At 38.4% G+C, this 25,518-nt stretch overlaps 1 protein-coding gene across 12 annotated transcripts in view; it reads left to right on the top strand.

Moving 5' to 3' along the window:
• The first annotated feature begins 265 nt into the window (after positions 1 to 265).
• The window catches only part of LOC134641183 (protein Aster-B-like), a 77,617-nt gene continuing 52,364 nt past the window's right edge, over positions 266 to 25,518 (top strand). For 10 of the 12 annotated variants that reach the window (XM_063493458.1, XM_063493450.1, XM_063493447.1 and 7 more), the window contains exons 1-3: positions 266 to 672; positions 9,555 to 9,644; positions 13,074 to 13,100. In XM_063493458.1, coding sequence (XP_063349528.1) covers positions 266 to 672; positions 9,555 to 9,644; positions 13,074 to 13,100 — 524 coding nt within the window. Of the gene's footprint in view, positions 673 to 9,554; positions 9,645 to 11,309; positions 11,379 to 13,073; positions 13,101 to 16,551; positions 16,872 to 22,310; positions 22,355 to 25,518 lie in introns of those variants that run through there. The other 2 variants (XM_063493452.1, XM_063493454.1) reach the window with 2 other exon arrangements.

The raw sequence follows: 25,518 nt of genomic DNA, 5'->3' as shown, positions 1-25,518 counted from the left end.
CTTAGATATCTACTACCAGGATCTCTATGCCAGTCTTATAATCCGTAGGCTAGCATGCAGAAAGGGCTTTAAGATAAACAAGACCTGAAGGGGCTATGGGAGGTCTACCAAAGATTGTCAAGGATCTCAACTGTGCCTCACTTGTTCAACCCTGAGCTTTTCTGCAATTCTTCAAGGCACAGAATTGCAAGACCTGTAATAATCTTAAGTAGTGTATCTTAAAAGAAGTGCTTTAGGGGAGTATTTAGAGAGCTAGGCAAAAATCATGACTGACACTCTTAGACCTCCTTCACTCCAGGTGAGTGTGCCAAAAGATGCTCCAGCATACTCCGATGGAGGAAACAATGCTGTGTCAGATGGCTCTGTGCGATCCAGCTCGTCAACACCAACCCTCCGTCGCAAACGCTTCAAAATGCGCCGCATGAGGAATGTGCCCAGTGAAAGGGAGATCGAAAGAGGGCGGCCGACCAACTGCCATCTTACAGCCAGATCCCGTTCCAGCTCCAAGGAGTACCTTCAGTTGCCTTCCATCGAAATCACACCATCAAGCGACGAAGATGCTCCTTCCTGGTCGAGGTGCTCCACACCAAGTGCATCTCCTCGTCGTAAGCGTTTCCTGTTGAGGAAGTGGCTGAAGGTCAGAGAAAAGAAGGAGCAAGGCAGTGAGAGCAGGTTTGTATGGGCCCTTTCTATTCACCTAAACCCCATTCCCCTCTTCTTCCCTAATACCTCCATGATGCTTCATAATTCCTGCTATCTGCACTAATGATGTATCTCTAACTTGAGAGTTCAGTTGTTGGCATGGTATTTTTCAATGACTTAACCTTTAGGTCTCTGTTTAGCTGAGTCTTATGTACTGATTGTGCTTGTCTTTCGTCCATATTTTGTTAGTTAATAAGTTAACAAATAAACTATCTGACTTACTTATTAAGTGTTTTTCACAGGCAAACAGTCACAAAGTGCTGTATGCAGAAAGACTAAACTAAAAAAGAACATTAAGGGCCATAATAGCCATTAAAAAATACAAAATAAATTGCACAGATTGTTGCACAACATTAATGGAGTCACCAGAGTGTTGACCCCTGCCCACAGGTTACCCACATTAACAAGTTACATCTTCTTGCATGCAAGAGGCATACACGGTAAATGTTTTCAGTCATTTACTCATAGCTTAAAAGGTTGATCTGATTACAGTATTGAAGACAGATCAAAAGGTTTAGATAATCAAAAGGTTTCCTCCTTTGAAAGTATGTGCGTGCAAAGTCTGGTATCTCAGATAAAGTAATTAAGCGTGCAGCATGAGGAAGTCATAGTATTCTAAGTTGCAAATACAAATAATGTTGCAAATGCACTCAATTGTTCAATCAGGCCTCTGAATGTTATTTGTAGCAGATAATCTAATTTTGCAAAGATAAACAAATGACTCTGCAAAAGAAACTAGTTAACTCGTTACTGATATCTAGAAAATACACTTTGGTATCACAGAGGAAATAATGACAAAATTCTGATACTCTTTAAAAATATATATATAATACTACTACTACTACTACTATAGTAATATTACAAACAACTTAAATAAGTATGTATTTCTCTTAGGTATTGAAGAAAAAAATAAAGCCAATTTCTTTTAATCTTGTCTGAGATGGTGCTATGCTTCAGGTAACATTGTGCCATATTTTTGTTGCTGCCACTCTCTGTCACTGTCCTGTGTAGTGTGTGACTGGTAGACTTTTCCGAGGGTCAATCTAGGAATAAGCACATATCCCTTTTTTAGACACAAACAATTGTTTTATCCTGTTAAATTAACTTTGTCTATTAATGTTACAGACGAGCAGGGCTGATAATATTTGCTTCCACATTAATGTTACTGCTTTATTGTTCTCCATAGGCACTAGCTTAACAATAACAGATGGCTAATGTGGCTATAAGATAATTGCTAATAGTTAAACGGAAACCTTAACATTTATGATTTATGGTAAGCGTTAAATGCCTCAGTGTTCCTGAAGTGGGAACAGTAATGACTTCGTAGAATTCCTTATAAAGTGTTGTTCAGTGTTATAGATCAACTTAAGCTGCTGAGCACCACCCAACATTGTTCTTTACTTTAAAATCCATCACAAACTAACCTGTTTATCCTGCACTAAACAGCAGTATTTTAATAATAACGGAGTCTGTTTTCCAGGACATTTCACAATATGAAAAAACATAGCTTCACATCATATACAGATCCAATACCTGATTTTAAAAAATGAGGACATTGTGCCAGATTTGCTCAGTGGGTGAGCAGGTGACCATATGCCACATGGCTGGAGTGCAGCAAGCTGGGTTTGAGTCTGACCCATGGCCCTTTGCATCATAACTTCCCCTTCTCTCTCTCTCTTCACTTTCCTGTCTGCCTTCATTGTTCCACTATCAAATAAAAGCAAACAATGCACCTTTAATGCAGCTTTAAATTTCCAATTTATCAAATGCCACTGAGCAGTTCTTACTTTTTAGATATATACCTCTGTAGTTTCCCCTTCCTGGCCTGTTTTTCTTACATCTTTCTGCATCTGTGAGTGCCATCATTGCTCTCCCTGAGAAACACAGCTTGCAGACACACTGTGTGACAAACTGCACACAAGCAGTTTGCGTTTGCTGATATTTGTTGAGCTCATAGAAATGTTGCATTTGAAATGACCCGCCACTTAAAGCACCTTACTCCCTTTATGCTCGCTCCTCTTCCATAACACTAGCTAGATGCTGAAGTACCGCAACCACAATTAATGGGCATCTACACCAAACACTCTGTTCTGATTGTCCCCGTCCACTTTAACCCCTGAGTATAGGCATATAAGTGATGTATAAATTATGCTTTTCATTTTTCTGTATATGATAAGTCCTGGCAATGGATACACAAATAAAATCTCTTGTAGTCTTTTAGGTATTGTTGTTAAATAAAAATATCCCCAAAATGTGTTAAACCTAAAGTAACACCGCTGTTTTGAAAATTTAAAGAGTAGAAAATACAGATACTTGTATTAAAATGTAGAGAGCGAAAGTAAAAAGTTAAAGTAAGAAAAATAAATACTCAAGTAAAGTAGAGATACCTGAAAATTCTAGCAAAGTACAGTAACAGTATTTGTACTTTGTTACTTCTCATCTTCTTCTCAAATTCCACAGAACTATATGCAATAGAATAATTTGGTAATGTGATGACATTTAATATCCAAAAGGTCAATGATTAACCTTTCACAATGGGTTCACCCGAAACCTTGGCTGATTGTGACCTACACCCGTTTTCACACCTTGGCTCGTGTAATTAGGTAGAGTATCAATATCAATTGGGGGTTAGTGAAGTTTTCGGATGAGAGGTGAAACATCTTCAAGGAAACTTAAAGAGATGACAGATGCCTTTCTTTCCAAGCCCCTTAGAGTACGATGACCTGGATGACTGAGAACCTTCACAGACATATTTACTTTGGCATGTTAATGTTTTACTTTTTTTCACTGGTATTCACAGCTATAACTCAGAAAAAAAGAAGGCGAGATTGTGACTGTGTTTTAATGAGACACAGAACTGGTGGCATTTACCTTTAGTTATCAGTTAGACATCTTTATTGTCTTCACTGCTCATATAAGTCTGGCCTGACCTGAATCTAAACTGTAATCTGTCTGGTTGGCCTAGGAATACAAATGCATTTTGGTTAGTCTAGTTGAAAAATAATATTTTCTCCTCCCAAACCATGACAAGCTAGAAGGAAAAGCTCTGGTAATTTCTCTTCTCATTGTGTTTTTTTTCTGTCTTTACTGTATTTTTTTGGAGGCCACTTATCACTGCTAACAGCAGACAGGAATGGGTTCATTCTTCCCTCCATAAATGTGCTATCTTTCTCTGAATTGAAGGCACTCTCCAGAGGTGCATAACTGCCGCAGCATCCTTGAGTGTGAAATGCGGTCATTATCGAGCAGTTCTTGAGAAAATCTCTACTTCTTCCTGAAGGTGTAATGTGAACTTTCGTAAGAAGCGTTCCTCAGCTTAATAATGTACTGTGGCATAAAGCTGACATGGCTTCTCAGTGTGCTGCCTGGTACAACTGCATCTATTATGTAAAAGAAAAAAAACACCATGGCTTAAAACTGTGTGAGAGTGACATAAATAATGGTTGTCGTTACTTAATTATTGCTGAAGCAGAACAAGAAGTGCGTAAACTTCCGAGACATTTTGTTCTGTTTCACAGTGTTCTCTCGCAGAGTTGATATTTAATACAACATCCGCTGTATCGAAACCTTTGTTACGACTGAAAGCTGTTTTCCCACATTCTTCTACTGAGTGGTCTCACATGACGTCACATGCGCATTGCTCTACAGCTGTCCGCCATGTTGGATGTGAATCAACCATATGGTTGCTAGATACAAATGTGTATTTCACGACTGGTTGACAGCAGTTCCCAGTAGTTTCTGGCCGTTGCTGGGTGAAAAGGGTTGCAAAGAAGTTGATGCACCAAAAACCTCCCAGTGAGTTTAGTTGCTTTGGTTGCTAGCAGATTCCCGTGGTTGCCTGTAGTTTTTCATGTTTGTCTGCAAATACTCACTAACTGCTACTAAATGGTAAATGAACTGGTTCTTATATCAGTAGCTTTTCGACTCTACCTACCTTATTCATCACACGATGGATGCATCAGAGAGAAATTACAAATGCCACAGAATGTGTTTTACATAATTTTTTTTCTCATTAGTAAACCCTCATGCCTTACGAGTGGGGGGTCTTTCTTCCCGGAGAAAACAATCCCATGAGCATACAGATTTTTTCACTCATCACTCATGAGTGCTTTGTATTAATTTGCGTTGACCCTTTCCTGTAAAGTGGCTCCAAACCATGCCAGTAAAATGTCCCTAAAACTGTAAGTTCCTGGAACCTTTACTGTCGGAGTCGGTCATTCTGTTGTTTCCCTTAATTCATCATCAATCTGTAACATTCCCTGACTTTTCCTCCATACTGTTAACATTCATATAAATATCTACTACAATATCTGATGGCTCACTACGAAAAACGTATGAATGAAATAAATTGTTATTGTGTTATTTTAGGCAGCTTTTGTCAGCATGCAGCTTGAACCACCACTGCGACCTCCAATTTCCAGTGCAATTTGTTTTCCTCTTATTTTGGAGATTGAAGTGTATTGTAAGAAACTGTCTTTTTATACAAACAAACAAATAGTAACTCTAGATTGTGGAACCTAAAAAAATAATAAATAAGCTGTCATTCATGAATACTGTAGTTAGTTGTTTGCTGTTCAGTTCATTTAAATTGGATATAGTTTATCCTCATGCTATTGCATTCTGGAAGTTCTAAAATTAAGATAAATTACCACCAGAAGTTAATTTAGATATGAAATATGAAGGGTATAACACACATCACATCATTCTTTCTTTTTAAAAGGCTTTTAGCTTAGTAGTTGTTTTTTGAGTGACATGGGCACGGCACAAAAGCAGCAGCCGAAGTAATTACCTATTAATCTTGTGCTTTTTAAGATGCCTACATTGGTTTTGTGACTTGAAGCCTGCTTTAATTTCCCAGTTAATATACAAACGTAGCAGAGCTTTTATATTTAACCACATCTTTGTAGATTTATAAAGGGATCTGGTGCTGTTACCTTGGTTACCTTGATCTTCTCTTCTGAAAGGCTTTAGAAATATTATATTACATTATATTATATATAATATTAAGTACTCAGAAACATTTTTTGAGTTGTAACGAGAAATTTTACATAAGCACTCTTATGTATGTTACATATAGGGTGTCGTTTTAGAAAATGTTACCTGTCAATACTTGTTTTTAGTGTGTAAATGTGACATAAAATCAGCAGTAGAAATGTTGTGCACTCAACAATGTGTGCAAAAGCTCTGTGACGTGAAACCTGCTTCTAATCCTCAGTTAATATACAACTCTGGCAGAACCTTTACAGATAATCAGATGTGTTGCAGTGTGAAAGTTAACTCGGTTTCCTCCTCATGGAAACACTCAGAAGTATTTCACTAGGATGAAATTAAGACGTTTTACGCTTCCTGTAGTAAATCAGCACTGCCATGATGCCCTTTACATTTCTAAAGAATTAACGGGTGTAGAGTACAATTGATTTATTTGAGTCTGACTGCAGTTTTAGAATTCTTTAAATAATTAATTCTTTGTTATACAACTTTAGCTTTTCGTCACTGACATGGAAGGCCAATCGGTTTTCCTCTCATCAAACTGCTTTAAATGTTTAAATCTTTTGTGATGAATGCGAAATCATGAAAGTGTTATTGATTTTAATCCTCTCTAAGTAAAGCCTTAGTAACGCATTCTTTGTCCAGCCTGAGTGTTTTTACTTATCCCTTGTCGCAGTATTGACATGTTATCCTGTTTCATCTTAATCTTGTCATTCTGATGTTTTCTCGTCTTGTTGTCTGACACATTCGGTGTGCACACTGTGTGTACATGTGGATCTATGTGTGTCTAAGATAGTGTTTCAAAGAACAGAGGGAGCTTACAGACACAGTGGAAGCAGCTGCTTGATAAGAGCAGAACAATTTCCAGAAGGTGGTAGAACATTTTTACCTGGTTTGACCCCTACTTGGTCTAAACATAAATATTTCAGCTACTCAACAGAAAAAAACTGAAGTTTGAAGAGATTTCCAGAACTCTGCTGTTCTTCAGGTAGTTTCATTGCAGTTGCAGAAATAATGTTGGTATTTTTGTGTCATTATGTGAACAATAGAACTTTCTGAGTTAAAGAGCAGTGCTTCTGATTACATGTCAAAACAAGTTGAATTCTTCTACTTTAAGGTGTAGAGTGGTTAGTTTGGTCAACCATGGTCAACATTTGTCGTAATGTCTGTAGTTTTACACATAGAGGTTAAAATTGTCTTCAAAAGACATAAAAATTAACTTTTTAAGCAAGAAAAGATTTTTTTCATGGTTTTAGAGTAGAAAAAGAAAAAAATCATCATGTAGTTTGTAAAACTTTGAGCAGCCTAAGTGGTCTGAGCTCTCATATGATGTTTGCAAAGTCTTTATTAGGGTTATGACTTGTTCATAGGGAAGTCCGGGTGATGCACATTTCAAAGCTATACAAACCCTCTGACTTGGGGAACATCTAAATAACTGCATAGCATCTATAGTCACATGCTTGGATTGCGAACAGAGAAGTTTCATTGTTGAGAATCGTCCATCTTTATTTCCCCTGCTGCTTCCAGTGTGAAGGCACTGTGTGTCCATCTGGAGCACAGGGGAGCTGGTGACTTAACAAGGTCTGGAAATTTAAATAATTGCTTCTCATTAAGCAGCAGGAAGAAGATGGCAAAGTTTTGTCAGGTAGACAGTTCCACAGTTCACAGTGACTTAAAATCATAGTTAACAAGAACACCGGAGGACAAGTTGACTTCTGGAAGGTAAAGATATACTTTGAGAGAGAGCTCTTTGTACATGTCAAGCAGGATTGATAGAAAGGCAAATCCTCTCTAAGTGTTTGACTGAATTAGACTGGAATAGTAATGCACATTCTGGTCTGTGCAGTGACACCTACACAAATATGACCTGAAAAATCTGCTTACTGCCAAGTGAGATATTTGCAAATTAATTTAAAAGAAAAGGAAAGAAAAGCCTGGAGTCTTTGGAGTTAAGTCCTGGGCACTGATGAAATTAAATTGAACTTTTTGGCCTGAATGAGCAACAGTGCTAGAAGCTTAAAAAGAGGAGGGTTTCAAAATTGGACAACGCGAGAGGTGCAAACCAAGATTTTGTCAGAGTTCCCAAGCTTAGCATCGGAAAAATAAAAGCTGAAAGAAGTCACAGAACTAGAAGCTTTATTCTGGAGGTGTAGGTTAAAATCCCCCCAGACAAGAACTGAAAGAATGTAGCGGCTATAAAAAGTGTTTATAAACTGAGTTACTTACCAGATGGGCTGTTATTAAGTACTAACCATCAGGCCGCACATTTGCAAAGTTCATTTTCCCTTTCGGTTTTTTTGAAACTGTTATTTACTAAATAAAAAAGCAGCGTAGCAGAAATGTGTATCCTGCGAACTGTAAACCAGTCACTGCTTAATATTTAAAGATGAGGACATACAATATAAATTATAACCATGGATCATACGTGATCGAAGTTTGGATTATGTAGCTTTGTTGTCCTTGATTTCTTTGTACCTTTTAATATGTTGGTTTAAAAAGGAAAAAGTAAGAAAGTATAATGAATAGTGTCGGGGGTATTGTACTAATTGTGTACGAGCAATGAATAATTCAGTCTGGATTTACTCCATGTCTACATTCTGTTCTTGTCATTTAGAATGAGCATGCTCTGAAGGACAGAGATACATACACCAGAATAAACACATCTGATTAGAGTGCATACAGTATGTCTTAGCCTTGAGTGAACAGCTTGCAGACACTCTGTAGTTGCAGTGGAGGAAGCAGGAGGGAAGATAGGAACCCGGCAAAATGATATGGAATTGCAAAAATTTATCTTTTGAATGACATCCGCTGTCAGGAGTCAAGTTTTTGTACCAGAAAAGCAGCAGATGATCAGATAAAGCTAATTTTAGCTTGTTTATTGTTTTCGCTGGGGGGTTTTTTTTGTTACATTTTGTTACATGATACATGTTATTAACTACTTTTCATTTATGTTAGTAGCAGTGTATACATGTGTATTATTAATAGTAAGAACTTAAACGTTTGAAAAGAACACTACAGATTACTAAAATAACTGATTAACTCGGACAAGTATTTTCAAAGTGCGTCAACAATTTCCCAAAATAATCTCAGGCTCCCAAAATCTGCATTTTTCATACATTCCAGCATCTCCTCCAGGCTTGGACAGCTCATAGCTGCTTTAGGAAATAGGTCAAGGCATCCTGCAGACTTGAGAGTGTGAATTAATGAAGACCTTTTTTCCCAACAGACTGGCTTTATTCTTAAATGTCAAAGCGTGGATGAGAATAACTGCAGAATTTTAAAATAGGGAAATAAATGCTCGGGAAAAAACGTTCTCTATTATTAGTGTATTAGTCATATACTATATAAAACGTTTAGTCACACTAAATAAAAAAGTAACTGATAAATAAACTGCAGCTTGTGCATTATTTGTGGTGTAGCAGAAACAATCCTAAATCTCTTCAAAAGATCTCTGGCTCCTAAGCTGTTCAAGCCCCATTTTTGTGAATGAATATTTTCTCTCTATATATTCAAACATCTGTAACCCCCCAAAAACTGCACAAGTCTTGTTTTTTTCTTTGCATAGCCCATGTCATATATCGCCCTCTAGTGTTACCATGGGATATGTGCATGCAAAAACTGTAGCTGACACATACTTTACATGCTGACAGTGTGAGAGTTGAAACTAATAGATGAAATTTATTTTTATATAAGTTCACGCATAGCGTTTATTTGTATGTATGTTTGCTTTTGTTGTGTTTTTCTTTTTTATTTATTTTAGGGAGAAATAGGCCAAAAATAAATACATTTTAGAAGCAACTTCTGTATCTTTTAATTTTTGCTGGAATTGTGTGACACTGACTGTCACCCTGATTTTCTTGCAGCAGCCAGCAAAGCAGTCAGCAAAGCAGCCTGCAGAGCAGCCATGAAGATGAAAGCAATCGCTTCTTGACTCCATTGATCCGAGAGGAGAGGTAAGCACTGTGTGTAACTGCTGCACGCGTTTGCCTTTGCATGAGACACTTTTTATGTGGTAGAGCAAGAGGACTTTTAACATGTGTTAGCAAACAAAGTCGAAGCTGGGATTTGAAGGTCAAACCCAGGAAGTTATGTACTACACTGCAAGGGTCACTCTGTAAGAATTTAATTTATTATTAGAGGAATTATGATGCTGTGAGCATCAGTGAAGGCACATACACTGTGTTTTGTGTGTCTATCTGATACAGCCATTCAAAGTGAAAGAACAATGAAGTCAGTGTTTTTGATCATTTCATATGCAGTCTCTGGTTATTGCATATACTCTCCAGTAGAGGGCAGTCCAAGGTCTATTTTTTTGCTAGTAGTGATGGTGAGGCAAAAGGATTGGTTGTGGCTTTACATTTAGATATTTCATCAGTTTCATAAAAATGCTCATTGAAGCCTCATTCAAAAAAACATTATTTTTTTCTTCGAGGGGCCTCGTTCTGTGAAAATGGATTCAAATGAAGCTTTTGAACTATCCATAAACTTGTAAATGCCACGCTCTGATTTTCCTTCTGATGTGACATTCATGAGAATTACAAACTGACAGAGAAGGTTCTTTTACTGGTGCCTACGCCGCAGTCATCTGAAAGCGGTCGTATGTAACTTCTCCCACAGCAATTAGAGGCTCTGCGTCTCCAGAGCTCAGCTTGAGTTGAGAGATTAGTTCTTTGTCACTCTTTGCTGCAGTTATCACAGCATCACTACTGAGAAGTAAAATCATTAACTGAATCTGGTGCTTAAGCGTGTGCATGTCTTTATTTGTCATACATGTGTCGGCCTGTGATGTGATATCCAGTTTTTATGGCATTTTTTACAATCAGATAGTAAAGCTGTAGAGAAGCCTTGATAATACATGTAGTTTTCCTATTCTCAGAGTACCGGAAGCAAAAGCAGAGTCTCTAGTGTGGTCTCTGTCCCTGCACAGCAAACTTTATTGATGTTCCAATAGCTGTTCATCTGCTATAAATATTAAAATAATAATTTTTAAAAAGATGAGGAAGAGGAACTTTGTTAGATCACTGCAAAAATTAAACAGATTTTTGCATAAGAAAACCTGCACACCAAATTTATAAGTCTTTCAATCTAAGGGTGGTGCTTAAAATCACACCAGATAATGACAGCCTATAGGTAAGAAAACACAAGACTGTGTCAATAATTATTCTTCTAAACTGGCTAATTTCATGCTCATAATGTTATGTGGTGTGCCAAAAACAGAGTAGAATCTGGTTAAAATAAATAGTTTGTTGCTTTAGAGCAAATGAACTGCTGCTCATATTGTTCACGTGCAGAGCTAAGGTTCGGTCAAGCATGATGCAAAAGTAGGACATCCTGAAGAGAAAATTTGCAAGAATCCCCTCCGTCTAGCCTCTGAATAACCACCCACTTAGTTATCTTTGCTTTTAGCTCAGTCTACCAGAGCTGTGCACTACACCTCCACTGTTTCTCTCTGTCCTGCTCTCTTCTCCATGTTTCTCTTTTTGGCTCTCCCTCCCGCGCACTCTCCTCGCTCAGTGTCTCCTCTTACTCAAATCAGGAACAGCACCTGTGAAACCTATGGGATTTTTTGCCGCTCTTTTCTTTGCTGCACTGGTGATAGCTAGTGAGGTTTGTCTGCAGCAGCTGCAGGGAGAGCAGCGTTCTGTAGCCGGCTTTAGAGGGCACGGAATGTCATGTCTCCTCTGCAGGTAAAAACAGCTGGATTTCTGCCCGGCGGCTGCCTTCTCGCAAACTTCGCCCGTGTCGACATCTCCATGCCAGTCACGCTTGTGTTTTTTGCTCTCTCTGCGTTTGTCTGTCTGCCTGGTGTGCTGCAGTTTTTGCTCGGTGTATGATGTGCGCAGCTGCATTTTCTGGTGAAGTGGCAGCAGGCTAACACAGTATGTGAACGTTTAGCTGCCTCAGCCAGATTATCAGGGCATCTGTGGAGGTTTTTGGGAAGGATGTGAAGACAAGTTTGCTCATTCCCTGTCATTGTCATGTTTTTGGTTTTGTTGCCTCTGACGCTTCTGCTCAACTCCTCCACTTTAACTGCAGATAGTGTTATGTAATATCACAATGTGACTTTGCTAAGTGAGTGTAATATGACTCATCGGTGAAGATGATGCAGCACATGATTGTGAGTTGTGAATGAAAATTTGTGCATTGTGAGACATGCCATCACTGGATCAATTTGCAGAATAGAGAATACGTTTATGTAACTACAGTGAAATTGCCAGGCTGTCATGTGACACTTAGCTTTAAACCCCCTCCCTTCTCAGAAGGTTTAAGTAATATATCCGCAGCTATATTTCCACCACCGTATGAAGCACTACAATGCAGCAAGCAGACAGAGATAGACTTTATTTAATCATACACTGGGGAAGCTCACCTCCTCCAGATATCTATAACTAGATTATAAATGCTCAAATATTGAATTAATATGCACTGTGTGTTTTCATTCTTACATAATGATATCAAATTGTACACATTAGTAAATCATTATCCTGAATAAGTTTTTTCACATTCACAGCCAGTGGCTGCCCAGAGATTGTGAGTCTTGCACACTCAATACCATTTTTGAATGCAAGGTGGTTGCACGGGTCGCCTGATAGGAGGCAACCTTTCTGCAAACAGTTGCAGTCTGATTTGGAGTGACTGCAGTCACCCTCTGATTATTGAAGGTTTGTAAATAATTGTACTTAATTTGTAAATGCAGACAGATTGCCAACATGCTGCCATCAGTCTGAATGAGTCTTTGTCAATGAGCTCAACTTAACGGGACAACTTGGTTTCAAGCAGGTTGTATTCTGGTTTTATTACTGTAGAACAGGAAGGCTGCTCAGTGTCTGGTGATTCCTGCTTCTAATTCCTTTCTTGTTTGGGTGGTTATTTGAGCTACTGTTGCTTTCCTGATAGTTCAAAGTAGTCTGACCAATCGCTTTTCAGGGGAAATCCCAGTAGGGACGCAGTTTCTGAAATACTGAGACCACTCTGTTTGGCATCAATCACCATGCCACAAATCATATTTCTTCCCATCCTGATGCTCAGTTTGAACGTTGGCAGGTCATCTGACCAGTGCCTACATCCCTAAATATAATTGCTTCCAAGTGATTGGCTGATTAGATCATTCTGTTAACAAGCAGTTGTGGACATGCGCCTCACCTCATGCGTCTCAGGTAAATTATAGTTAGTGAGTTTGTAAAACTATATGAATATATAATGTATGCAATAGATTCTTTACATGAGTTGTTATAAAGTGAGGAGTTATAGTTATTTAGAAGAAAAAGAAAGTGTCTTTTTGATGTCACAACCACATAATATGATGCAGAGTGTTTCAGCTGTTAGATAAAAGCCGTGTCTGCAGTACACTATGACTGAATGTTCTTTTTTCCCCCGTGCAGGTCTGACAGTGCAGCGGACAAAATCAGGTGAGTCTACTTCCTCATCGTCCCCGTAGAGGTGGTGGCATGCATCGTATGCTGGTGAGCTTATGCACCGTGACCAGCCTTACTGTCACCCCATCTGCCCTGGCCCCACCCACCCCTCATGTGACACAGATTCACGCCTTTGTCCACCAACCAAGGTGTCTGAATACGCTTTACATTTGGAGAGGCCAGCAGTGAATACAGTTGCAAGCCATGGAATGCCATTGTTATCTTTTATTGGACAAACAACATTAGACACAAACAGGGCTTTGTAGGTTGGGCACTGTTGTGGAGATTGTAGTCCTTTAGCTACCCAGCCAGTGGCAGGTCAGCACTGTGCACTCACTGTGGGCACAGACACTTTGCTCTTTGGGGTGTGAAGGCTGTGCAAGAGAGACTGTGCTGGACCTGAAGCAAAAAGGTCCAAGGCGTACACTGGAAAGGTGAGTGTGATTGGCTACAAGCAAGTCTTTGACCGGCAGCATGACGGGAAATTATATAAGTTGCTGTTTCTACATTTCTGACTTTAGGACTGCTCTCCAATGTTGAGTCAGAGTGTAGTCAACCCAGTTATAGATATGCTGTACTATCTTTCAGACATGGTGTTGAGCATGTTTTATTTTATGTAGAAAATGATACTGGCAGTTAGTTATGAGGCCATAACCATGTAAGCGCTTTGCTTTTTGATGTGTGCCTGTGTTTGATGCTCGCAGCGATCATTCAGGAGAAATGATGTTTGTGCAGCACATTTTCTGAGCTGAATGAACACTGTTATTATTCTGTGTTTGTGTGTGTGCAATCTGGTATGCGTGTGTCTGCTTTGGTATGCTTTGAGTGGTCAGTCATGCGAGTTTGGTGACAAGCAGGCCAGTCCAGGTTTAAACCACTAGGAGTCTCTGTTCTCCGGCATTTAGTGCAATGCCTTTCAAGCCAGGAGCCGTGCCTTTTGTGGGAAAATTTATGGTAATTAGATGTTGATTTTCCTTTTCTTCCTAGTTAATGCTTGTTGAATTTGTGAGGACACGGGACTCGGAGAATGTCTGGAATTTGTTTTGGATACACAGGTGGCTCAGCTGCATGTTGTATATGGTGGGCAAACCTTCTGAATGACAGTGGGTGTATTTTGTAATAGTGAGTGTTAACTATTAGTCCAAGAGATGCTGCTTTTGTTGCATTTTGTTTGATTGCCATCTTCACTTAAACACCTCTGCATTTTTAGAATGATTCATACATTTTGCTTCGGGTAGGATGGCAGAACAACAGAGATGGATAACAGCCTATTGAGAGGAAAACACAGAACTGAATGGTTATGAGTGCATATGATAGAATATAATTAAACAATAGCAGTAAAATTTTTAATGATTAGTTAGATTAGTCGTTAAAAAACAAGATGTACTAACACCAGTCATACATTTTAAAAAATAAGGGAGGAGGGGGAATTAAAAAATGCTGATCGTACTATTACAGTGCAATGTTATGATGAGAAGTCTTAAATCCTTGCATTTTTATTAATGTTGCTGAAGCTGACGTCCCTCCGCAAAATGCGTTTCCCCACACAGCAGAAACTACTCTGAGCAAAGAGCTCAAGGTGTTGACCCAGTCGCCAAACCCCCTAAATCTAATCAAGCGTGTGTAGGGTACAGTGTGAAAAGACCAATCCGTGAGGCCCATCCCACAGCCAACAGGACCTAAATCTATCTCCGTAGACCTTGTAACAGGACTTCCAGTATTTCCTAAGTAGTGAGACAGACTGCTTAAGATCAATACTTATTTATAGGAGCACCTGTAAATAATGCATGCAAAAAGCCCTTCGGTTAGGTAAAATGTAATGCAAGTGTAATTAGAAACCTTTCAGTTTTGATGAGGAGAAAGAATCTCTGATGCATTCTTTGCATGGAAAATATAATAGGGTTACTCAGCAATTATCTACATATACATTTTCCAGGGAATTCGGAAAAATGGTTATACGTCCCATTGTTTTTCCTTTGATGGCAAAGTGAGAAAAAAATACAAAAGCCTAAAAATGAGCACAACCTATAATTATTATAAATGTGATAATGTCTGCGTTATCCTGTGTTAAAGCACATTGCCATACATGCTGGCTAGGTTTATGCTACATACATTAACATTATTAGCATTGTTTGAGTTCTGCCCAGCTCATTGGATAATAACTAATCTAATAATCACAGGCACCAGCCATATAAATGAAAACATTTGCCTCTGAATGACTGACCGACTTTAGTTGTGTTTCTTTGTTGTGTTGTTGTTGTTTTTATACTGCAGCCAACTACCAATCAAAACGTGGTCCATAAAGAGGCTTCTCATCAACTAAGATTTGGTTGGCTAATAATGGACACCCCTTATATTAGGTGTGATATTTATGCTTCTGAGATTCTTCCAAACAGTCCTGCCTTATCCTCTCTGCCTTTGCTCTAATGCCTGCATTGCTTTTCTGCCTTCTCAAATGCTGGATTATCGATCAATGTCTGTGGTTAGAGACATTAGCTTCCAGTGATGGAGGTCAGCATAATCTGATCTTGCCCTTTACTTTGTGAGACGGGCCCAGAAAAGCAAAGATTCAACATATTTGAAAACACACTAGTTTGGCTGTGGGTGACTTTCACTATACAGGCAAGAATTCATGTAACATATGAGATTTTTAATTTAAAAACAATAAATACATAAATAAAAATGAGCTAAAACTATGGATGCAATTTTTACCAGGTATTTCGTGACCATTAAATTCTTTATAGACCAAAAAAATATATATTTGTTTATAACATCCAGTGTTGAACCACCTACAGCTAATTCCTTCCTTACGCCACATCTAGCTCAGGCTGTGACCTCAGAGGAGACTTTTTTTGTTGTTTTTTAATTATTTATTTATTTATATAATAAATTTTCAGTGAGCACTTGCTAGAGCCATTACGTCTGTGAGAGGAAATGAATGCATGACGCAGCTGCTGTTTCTTCTCCATATTCATTCAGTATCTGTGCGCATGCATTCACTGAATCACTGATCTGGCGTCCTCACAAGCATGCTGTGATGCGGTGGCTGAGGAACAGGAAAGCGTAACTGCAGCTTTTAGTGCAGACACGGAGACAGAGGGAAGCAGAATAGGATGGGGGGCTGATAAAGCAACGACAAGAGGAAAAGAGGTGAAGGACCACCCTCGTCGAGCACAACCGTTCGCAGGGAGCCTACCAAAGGGACCTACCCACACACACACACCATGACCAGGCAGCCAATCAGTGAGCTCACATCCTTGACCCATCCTCCCGCGTACAACTGCTCATCCATGGCTCTGCAAGCAGATGTGAGGTGATACAGTAGAAAGCGAGTGTGAGAGCCACTTAGACTGAAAACACAAGCTCAGTGTGTTTTCTTTTTTTTTTATTATTATTATTATTGATATGTATAGGAAGGCAGGCAGTGATTTGACAATAGCTGGAATTATGAGCAGCTGGTTCAGTTTCTGTCAGGATATCAGCATTTAGTCAGCCTGGACATCCTGCGGCTTCCGAACCAGCATTTTAGCTTTACAAGTGTCTGTATCACTTTGGTTTGCTTGCAACGGAGACATTATGTTTCATTTGACTGACACTGGATGTACTGCATGAAAGATAAGGACGACGGGGATTTCGACATTTGGTGATGATGACAAAACATGTTGGACAAGTGACACTTTGACAACGGAACAAGGGAAGAGAGGCCATGAGAGCCAGGAGAGAGGCCAGGATGGTGTCTGCCTGTTCACCATGCACAAACATAAGGTCAGCTCTCATTTCTGTTACCGGTGTGCAGTTGCAGAATGTTTTCAGCCCTGGAGTTAAAGTGCAACAACCTCTATTCTTAATCCTAAACCGTAAAATAGTTTATAGCATTAGTATAAAGTGTAAAATGTGTTAACATAAAAAGGTGTTATGAAGTGTCAAACAGGCTGACTAACTGTATCTATTATACAGATGTATGTGTGTGTGTATATGTGTGTATATGTATATGTGTATATGTGTATGTATGTATGTATGTATGTATGTATATATATATATATATATATATATATATATATATATATATATATATATATATATATATATATATATATATATATATATATATATATATATATATATATATATATATATATATATATATATATATATAGAGATATATATATATAGAGATATATAGAGATATATATATATATATATAGAGATATATATATATATATATATAGAGATATATATATAGATACATGGATAGCTACCTACGTATGTTCTCCTTAATCCAGGTGTGCTCATTTAGCTATTTATTGTCTACAGAATTAAGTAATAATGTAGTGCTAATGTAGCCTCACTGACCAATTCACATGACCAAGATGGCCCTGGCATTATTTCCCTGCTGTACCCTTTTCTGTTTGACCTTTGCTGAAAAACTGTCCACAGCAGGTTTTTAAATGTCAATTGCTTTAGCTTTTTTTGTTCTTCTAAGTTGCTTTATTATTTAAATATTTCTATAAATGTCTTGCAGCTGTACACTAATATAAGGTTATGCATTTTTAGACATCGTACATTACGAAACATTGTTATACATGTAGATTCATAAATATAAGTTCAGTTCATATGATTTCGTAATGTGCTGCTGCAGTGACTACACTGTTTTCCATGTTTTTTGTAGGGTGGGGCTTGGGTTAAAATCGCCATTAAACAACAACTTTTGGTCAGCTTTATCCTTTATATTTAATTGGGAGAAAGTGTCAGAGTGATTAATAAACACATTTCATTTTTCCCTAACCCTGATGAATGGCTACAGGGCTTTTGCAGAATAAATCACAATGTGCCTGTACAGTCTGCCTCTCACGCACATGCACAGCAGAGAGGATTTTCCAGCCGGCTTCTAAATCTCTGCTGTGATCTTTGCTGCCCAGATCCATTAAGGGCAATTTGGTTAGCTATACTTCGCCTGTCGACAGGGATGCAGGACAGCCCTAGGGCTGTTTTAGGTTACCACCCTGTGATAAATACTCCTGGCAGGTATTACTGCAGTACCTTTACATAACTGTCCCTTAGCTACTAAATGAATCACCAATAGATAAACATTAAAGATCAAGTGAAGTGAAAAAAAAGAGGTATTTTTTAAGCATTATTTTGGATTCATTCATTGTTGCAGTTAAATATTTTCAGTCACATTTCATGTCACATGGTATGTATCAAAATGGTATTTTAAGAATATTCAAATTTTAAAAAGCAATTTGTTAATAGTTTAATATTATGATATGAAGCTAAGCTACTAAGCTGCAATTTGTTAATATGCTGGGATAGTTGAAAGCTTGCAATATGCACACTGTAAGTATTTAAGTGTCTCCACTAATATACATTCACAAATATCTTTTTTTAAATTTTTTTATCACATTTCAGGAATTTTTATGAAAACTAAATTGCGTACCAGTGCACATGCATTTCGTTTTTCTTCCCTGTCATATACTTTGGCATGAACGTTTTTTTACTTATGTATATATATATATATATATATATATATGATATATACATAAACACTGAATCACATTAACTTGTCGAAGGTCAAAGTTCTACCAAAATTATAATTAATTTCAATTACATGTAGTTGTAAATTAAAACGCTAAAGCTTAATGAGATACTGTTGTTCCTAACCACTCATACGTTGGAAATAGAGTTAAAAATGTGTGGCTTTTCATATTTTCCTCCTAAAATGTGAGTTCTATGAGTTAATATGTTTGGATATCTCGGCCTTGGTTAGAGATACAGTTTGACGCCCTGTATAGGAAAATTCAAATCTTTTAGCAATCCTTCCATGACTGTAAGGCTCAAATGTCATTATTAGCTGCTGAAGATAGTGACGTGCAAAACGGACCTAAAAAGAAATTCTAGAGCTCTTTTAAAGCTTGTTTAGAAACATCTCTAAACCTTTAAAAGTAAGGGTTTTTTCCCTCCAACCTGTATTTTGAGCCAGTTGTTGATGCCACACACTGAAGGTGATTCATTAAGTCCTCCTGTCTAAAGACAATCTAACTGTCACTGGCAAACCCGCTTACTGGTTTCGTGAAAGGTCTTGTTTTCATGCTGGGTGGACATCTGCCTCACTGTAGAGTTACACAAGGAGATATGCCATGCACATATGCCGCCTAATGGCATGAAAACTAAGTATAGACCTGTCTTTGTCTTTCATGAATCACTTTCAAGACAGGTCTGACTACAGTTGGATCTTTTATTGACCGCAATCCAGTTATCATTTCTTTAAGTCCACCTATACAGTCTTATTACTGAGGCATTGGTTTGCAGGAGAATTGGATCTATGGTTTATTACATCTCAAAATAGTAAACTGGGGCACTCAAAGTATTGTATGTGGGTAAGGATAAGCAGACAGGCAGCACAGACTGCAGTCATCCCTGTACATCTAGGTTTGAGGTTTTCACATCAACTTAAGGAACATAGTGTATCTGTTTGAGTGGGCCATGTGTTTGCATTCAGTGGGACCTTAGTGCTGACTAATCACAGGACCTCTTTTGACTCACTGTGTGATTCACTTATACTCATCAGCAAATCAGTCCCACTGATGAATATATCACTGCCCCTGCACACCAACATTTCATTCATTTTTTTCTGCAGATATGCTGTATATGTTGTAGATGGAGAGCCAGAAGCACAGTTGTTTCAAATCATTATAAAACTAACAATTACATAATTCGTGAGTAGTCTATTGATAACATTCTATAATCTATCCAGTTATTTGTTGACACTTTCAAAAAAATGGCTTCATCCAGCCCAGGGTGGGTGACATTTTGAAGCTTTGTCTATTTAAATGTTTACAGTTTCATTCAAAATCACTGAAAATATCATTCAAACTGACAAGCCAGATAGTTTTAGCAGCTCTGTTGAGTATCTGAAACTCAAGCTCCAGGGGTTTAGCTGTTTAGAGATGTAAACTCCAAAGATCTCAGATTAAATTCTCCACACAAGTTTGCTTTTCTTGCATAGCCGCTTTTACTGGAAGCCTGCTTTTCAGGTTTTATAAATCAAGTGGTGTAATCTGTCTTCAATAAATTGCCTTCCTCCATCAGAGGCGTGATTGATTTTTCCTCTAGCTGTTCCAAAGTCAGTCTTGATTATTCTTGCTAAGGGGTTCCTTTTTCCTGTGCACCGCACCTCTGAAAAAGTACAAAAAAACCTGCTGAAGGAATTTGACACTGTGCATTTATTTGACTCAAGGTAAGCAGCATTATACCGAAGCATTAGCTAAATAACCTCTATTCTGTGTCTGCCGGTATTACTCCAGTTAATCAATTTCTCTTGGTGAAAAAGTATCAAATTTGATTACCTCACTGACGGGCATTGGGTCTGTACAAAGTGTTGCACAGCTGAAGGAAGCTGCTGGGAAGCTCAGTCACGGGCAAAAAGAGTGGGAAGCCATTGCCCTGACTCAGGAGGCAAATGTATTGCAGCATAAATGTATTTGCTACATAGATGGAGGAGTGATTGAGAGCCTCTGATCACCATAATTCATGCATACACTGTCTTGAGTCACTGGCAGCAGTTGAGTTAGCAAACTACCCAGTAATATATTGGTTTATTTATTAAATTCAGATAAAAATGTATATGTAAATAAATGAGCAGTCACTAATTTTTATTATATGCTCATTTTATTGGAAAGAGACAGAATATTAACCAAAAATCCAGAAAAAAAATACATCACATAAAAGTTATAAATTAATTTGCGTGTCATTGAGTGACATAAGTATTTGTGCGCTTTCTTTCGAGCCTGCTCTGAATCATTTAGATGTTTACAGTCAAACTGAAGACTGGGCTGTACATGTGCCTTCTTAAGCAGGGGGACCTGCAAGATTTCAGTCCATTACATAGTGTGTTACCAGTGTTCTTGGTGACTGTAGTCCCAACTCCCTTTAGATTATTAACAACCTCTTCTTGTGTGGTTTTGGGCTAATCCACCACTTTTCTCATGGTTATACTCAGCCTACGAGGCACGATCTTCCATGAAGCTCCAGATTCAATTTCTTTTCATTTCTGAATAATCTCCCAAACAGCACTTCTTGCTGATGGTCTTATAGCCCATTCTACCTTCTTTTGCAGGTCTAAAGTCTTGTCCCTGACATCCTTTGACAGAAAAATCTGAGAATGGAAGAAACTGATTTTGTGAGCAGGTGTGCTTAAATACAGTAGATCAGCGGTCCCCAACCCCCGGGCCAGTCCGTGAGTCGTTTGGTACCGGGCCGCGAGAGTTGAGCCTTGGGTGTGAAATTTGTGGTTTTCAGGGTTTTTATTGTTAACTCAGTTTCCCTGGGTCTTTTCCTGTGTTGTAGTTGTGTCTTATTTTGAAAGAAATATTTACACGTTACCATAGCGACCAGAGAGCATTAAAGGGCAGAGAGGAGGACGTTACTCTCAATGTTGTTGGCGCATTTTCAGGAGGACGCTGTTAATAAAGTTACACAATTACACAGTGAATTCGCGTTTATTATTATATTTGCAAGATACCACAGTTTTTGTCTTGGTCGTTTCATTTTATTTTTTGTCTTTATCCGTAACACTTTAAAGGCCGGTCCATGAAAATATTGTCTAACATTAAAACGGTCCGTGGCACAAAAAAGGTTGGGGACCGCTGCAGTAGATGAGATCAGAAGCATCTGTTGTTGAGTAATTGATTGATTGATTGATTGTAATGGAAGCCAGAATTCCAGCTTTCTTGTAGGACATCAAATACTTATTTCACTCAGTGACATGAAAATTAATGTCTAACTTTTATGTAATGAAGTTTTTCTTCTGACTGGTTGGTTGATGTTCTGTCTCCATTAAAATGAAAAACCATAAAAATTAGAAAAATTAGAAATTCAGCAGGAGATCAAATAATTATATCCCCCACTTTCCCTGAAGTTATTTTAAATTCCCTAAATTGGATGTTTAGCAGCTGATATCAGGACATATTAAATCCGTTAGGCTTTGAAATTTGAGTCCAAGTGCTCACAAGTAACCACAGTGAAATAGCTGAGAGTGAGTTTCTTGGCCATCTTGAGACCAAGATCTGCTTTGTTACTAGTGAAAAGGTCATCTTGCCCATCTACAGAAACCACAACACATAAAAGGTTGCATTTAGTTCAACCATCCAGAGGATCATATTATAAATATTCTTCTCATTTACTCTTCTCTACCTTTACTGATAGGCCAAGCAAAAGAAGTGGAAGAAACTGATATGGAAACCTCAAAGGTAGGATGTATCTCAAAAGCATAAGACACACACAGCAGTGATATTGTGTGGCAGTTTGGGTGTGAGTCATGTCTTTAAGGATAAACAGTGCTTTCTAGCACATCATGCAGTCCTTCATTCTCTAAATGTGCTTGCCTATAATATCATGTTTTTAATAAAAAAAAATAATTTCTTAACATAAAGACCTGCAAGTTATTACCTCTGAAAATGCCATGCTCAGGTCCACCAAGAGAGGGCACTGTTTTGACATGTCTTAAATCCCAAGATGCATTTCTGCCTTCCATCAGCCTCTTATGGTCCTCAGATTTCACAGTGAGGAAGATCCAGGAGCAAAACTGCTGTTGCATCATTTAACGAGACGAAGTCAGCATTGTCCTTTTCAGGAGCGCAACCCAGTTATGTGAAACTGTGCTTGTTCTTGCATCCAGAATCTAACTACCCAAAAGCCTCGCTGAAAGGACATGGCTGTAGGCAAACTGGAAAGTTTAAAAAAGAAGTTACACGCCACTGATTATGCAATATCAGTTTATTAGTGAAGCGAGGATTTACTCAGCCCGTCTATAATTGCGCAGTATCTTTTCTATCTTATTTCCTAGTGTTTTGGGAGTCACTCACTCAGGACTAAATGTCAGAATATCTTTGTTTCAGTTCTGCTTCTTGATTAACTTTGTCTCGAGAGTCCTTTCCTGGCACTGCCATATCCCATTCTTATCCAGTTTATAATAAAATTTCACGATTGCTTAAAGCATGTACATCAGAATCAATTCCCTGCACATGATTATTACCAGCAGGAGATTATGTTGTCAATAACACCGTACGTTTTTTGTTTCTAACTACCAAGCTGATTTTTATGAAAGTTAGCCGGAGCATTTGCAAAGAAATTCCTCATAACACTAAGTCATTCGAGGACTTTGTCCCTCTCCCTTGAATTTGACCTTATTGATGTAATCCACTGTTACCAGTTTTCACCCACAAAATGGGCTTGTTGCGTAAATAAAAGAAAGATGAAAAAAGAAGAGAGAGGAGTGCATCAATGCAAAATTGAGACCTTGTTGTTGCTTTGTCACCATGAGTGACACAGATCAGTTGTGTGGCTCAAAATAGCTCAAACGTAGTTGTTGAATGCCTTGTTGACGACAGTGGCATAGCAACGAGTAGTACGCAGTGTATGTGTGTTTGGGTGTGCTCAGGTGGGCCTTAGCATTTTGTTTCACGGACTACATCTGCGTGTCTATGTGAAGAAAGCACCCAAGGTCCACATGTGTCCCTGAAGCAGCAGTTTGGGCTGCTTCTGATGGTAGCAGGGTCGTCTCTGTGGCAACAGCCCTGACTGACTAGAAGTGAGGGTTGTTAGGGAGGGGTCAGTCAATATCTCTTCACCCAATACCTTATCTCGCCACTGCTCTATAGCCAGAGTCCTTTCATATAAAAATAGCATCCCTCACTCAGCCTTCAAGCTTTTGCTTCAGAGCGGACGAGTGTTTGGCACGTCACTGGCACTTAAATACCACTGATAAACGCGCTAATGTAGAACGAACGCCATCATAGGGTCTACACTAGACTTCAAGTTAAGTTAAACCTAAGGAGATTTATTTCGGGTTGCTAAAAGGACATGAGCAAGAGCATGAAGACACAGATGGGTTATTCTTTCACTCATTGGGGCCTCTGAGTGTTTCCAATGTTGAGCTCTCTGACAAAACCTCATCTGATTGTGCTGGCGTCCACACCACGGCATTTCTCACTTCTTGAAGACAAGGTCATGTGGACCTATTTCATACACAGACGCAAAGAAAGATGTTGGTGACAGTGAGAAGGTTTTTGATATTCATGCCAAAACAAAGTACTGATAATAAAAAAAGGAACAGAGACGAATCAGCGTTCAGACAATTTGAGCTACTTTAATCTTGGGTATATATAATGAAATATTACTTTCCAGTAAATGGAAAGCACGGCTTCCCCAGATGACTCTTTGACATTTCTGTCCTTAGACAAAAGTGTCAGCAATGCAGTGTTAGAGCAGCAGCTAAAATCTATACCGTACACTACTGGATGTGGACTAGATCTGGAGAGATCAGCGAAACCCGATCTGTGTCATGACATCATTTTTCTGAATGGCGCATCTGTGTATTTGAGGAGCTCAGGGTCATGGAAGTGATGAGTCACTGATGTGGTGCATAACCGTTTAGAGAGTAGACGTTACACTTTTCTGTTTTTTTCTGCTGGTAACTAAATGACATATCATGATTAGTGAATTCAATTGTTTGAACCTCAAGGAGTCACGATTCGTGAAGTCAAGCATTTCAGACCTCTCACGCAATTTATTCCTTCAAAGGTCAATGCACTTCATTAAAAGCCTCTTAAAAGTTGCCAGGTAGCTGCATTTCAGCCAAAAGAGGCGTATTTTAACATCATGTGTTAGCATAAGTTAGCATAAGCTTCCAAGCTAAAATGCTTTTTCTGCTGCATCCATTAGTCAGCTGTACCATTAAAATAAATATATATATATAATCCCTAAAAAGACTAATTTAGGTTGGAGGCACTTCTCTGTTCTAAACACATATAGAGATCCATAAGAGAGATAAGAGATTTTTTTTTTAATAAACTACACAAGAAAAACGAAAGTGTACGTCAGGAGTTTTTCAAAAAGATTGAATATCAGTATGTCACACGTTCCACGATTTTATGAGTGAGGCTGCCAATAAATGAAGCAGCATTGAGGTTTATCATAAGCGTCTTCTTAAACTACTCAGGATGGGAGACGAGCAGAGCTCACACAGTGGCTGCTAAAATCATTTCAAGCATCATTAGCAGCTTACAGCGGGAAGGAGATTGAAGACCAAGTACAGTAGTTTAGTTAGTAGTAAATATATTACATAAATATATTACAAGGTGTCAGTTTGCAATTTGAAGATGTTTAAAACACACTCAGTAATGTATGGAGGACCACAAGAGCCACGCGCATCGAAATAAAAAATTCTGTGCTTAATTTTAATGAACTGATTTTTAAAATGCTTTTCAGTCTTCATTTCAAAAAACATTTTCGAATTGCACTTTAATAAACTGCATTTCAAAATCCTTTTTCGAATTCCACTTTAATAAAAACATTTTCGAATTGCACTTTAATAAACTGCATTTCAAAAACCTTTTTCGAATTGCACTTTAAT

The sequence above is a fragment of the Pelmatolapia mariae genome, linkage group LG14 (assembly GCF_036321145.2).
Source record: "Pelmatolapia mariae isolate MD_Pm_ZW linkage group LG14, Pm_UMD_F_2, whole genome shotgun sequence".
Taxonomy (NCBI): Eukaryota; Metazoa; Chordata; class Actinopteri; order Cichliformes; family Cichlidae; genus Pelmatolapia; species Pelmatolapia mariae.
The sequence above is the reverse complement of the archived record's forward strand: the minus strand, read 5'-3'. Positions and strand labels throughout refer to the sequence as shown.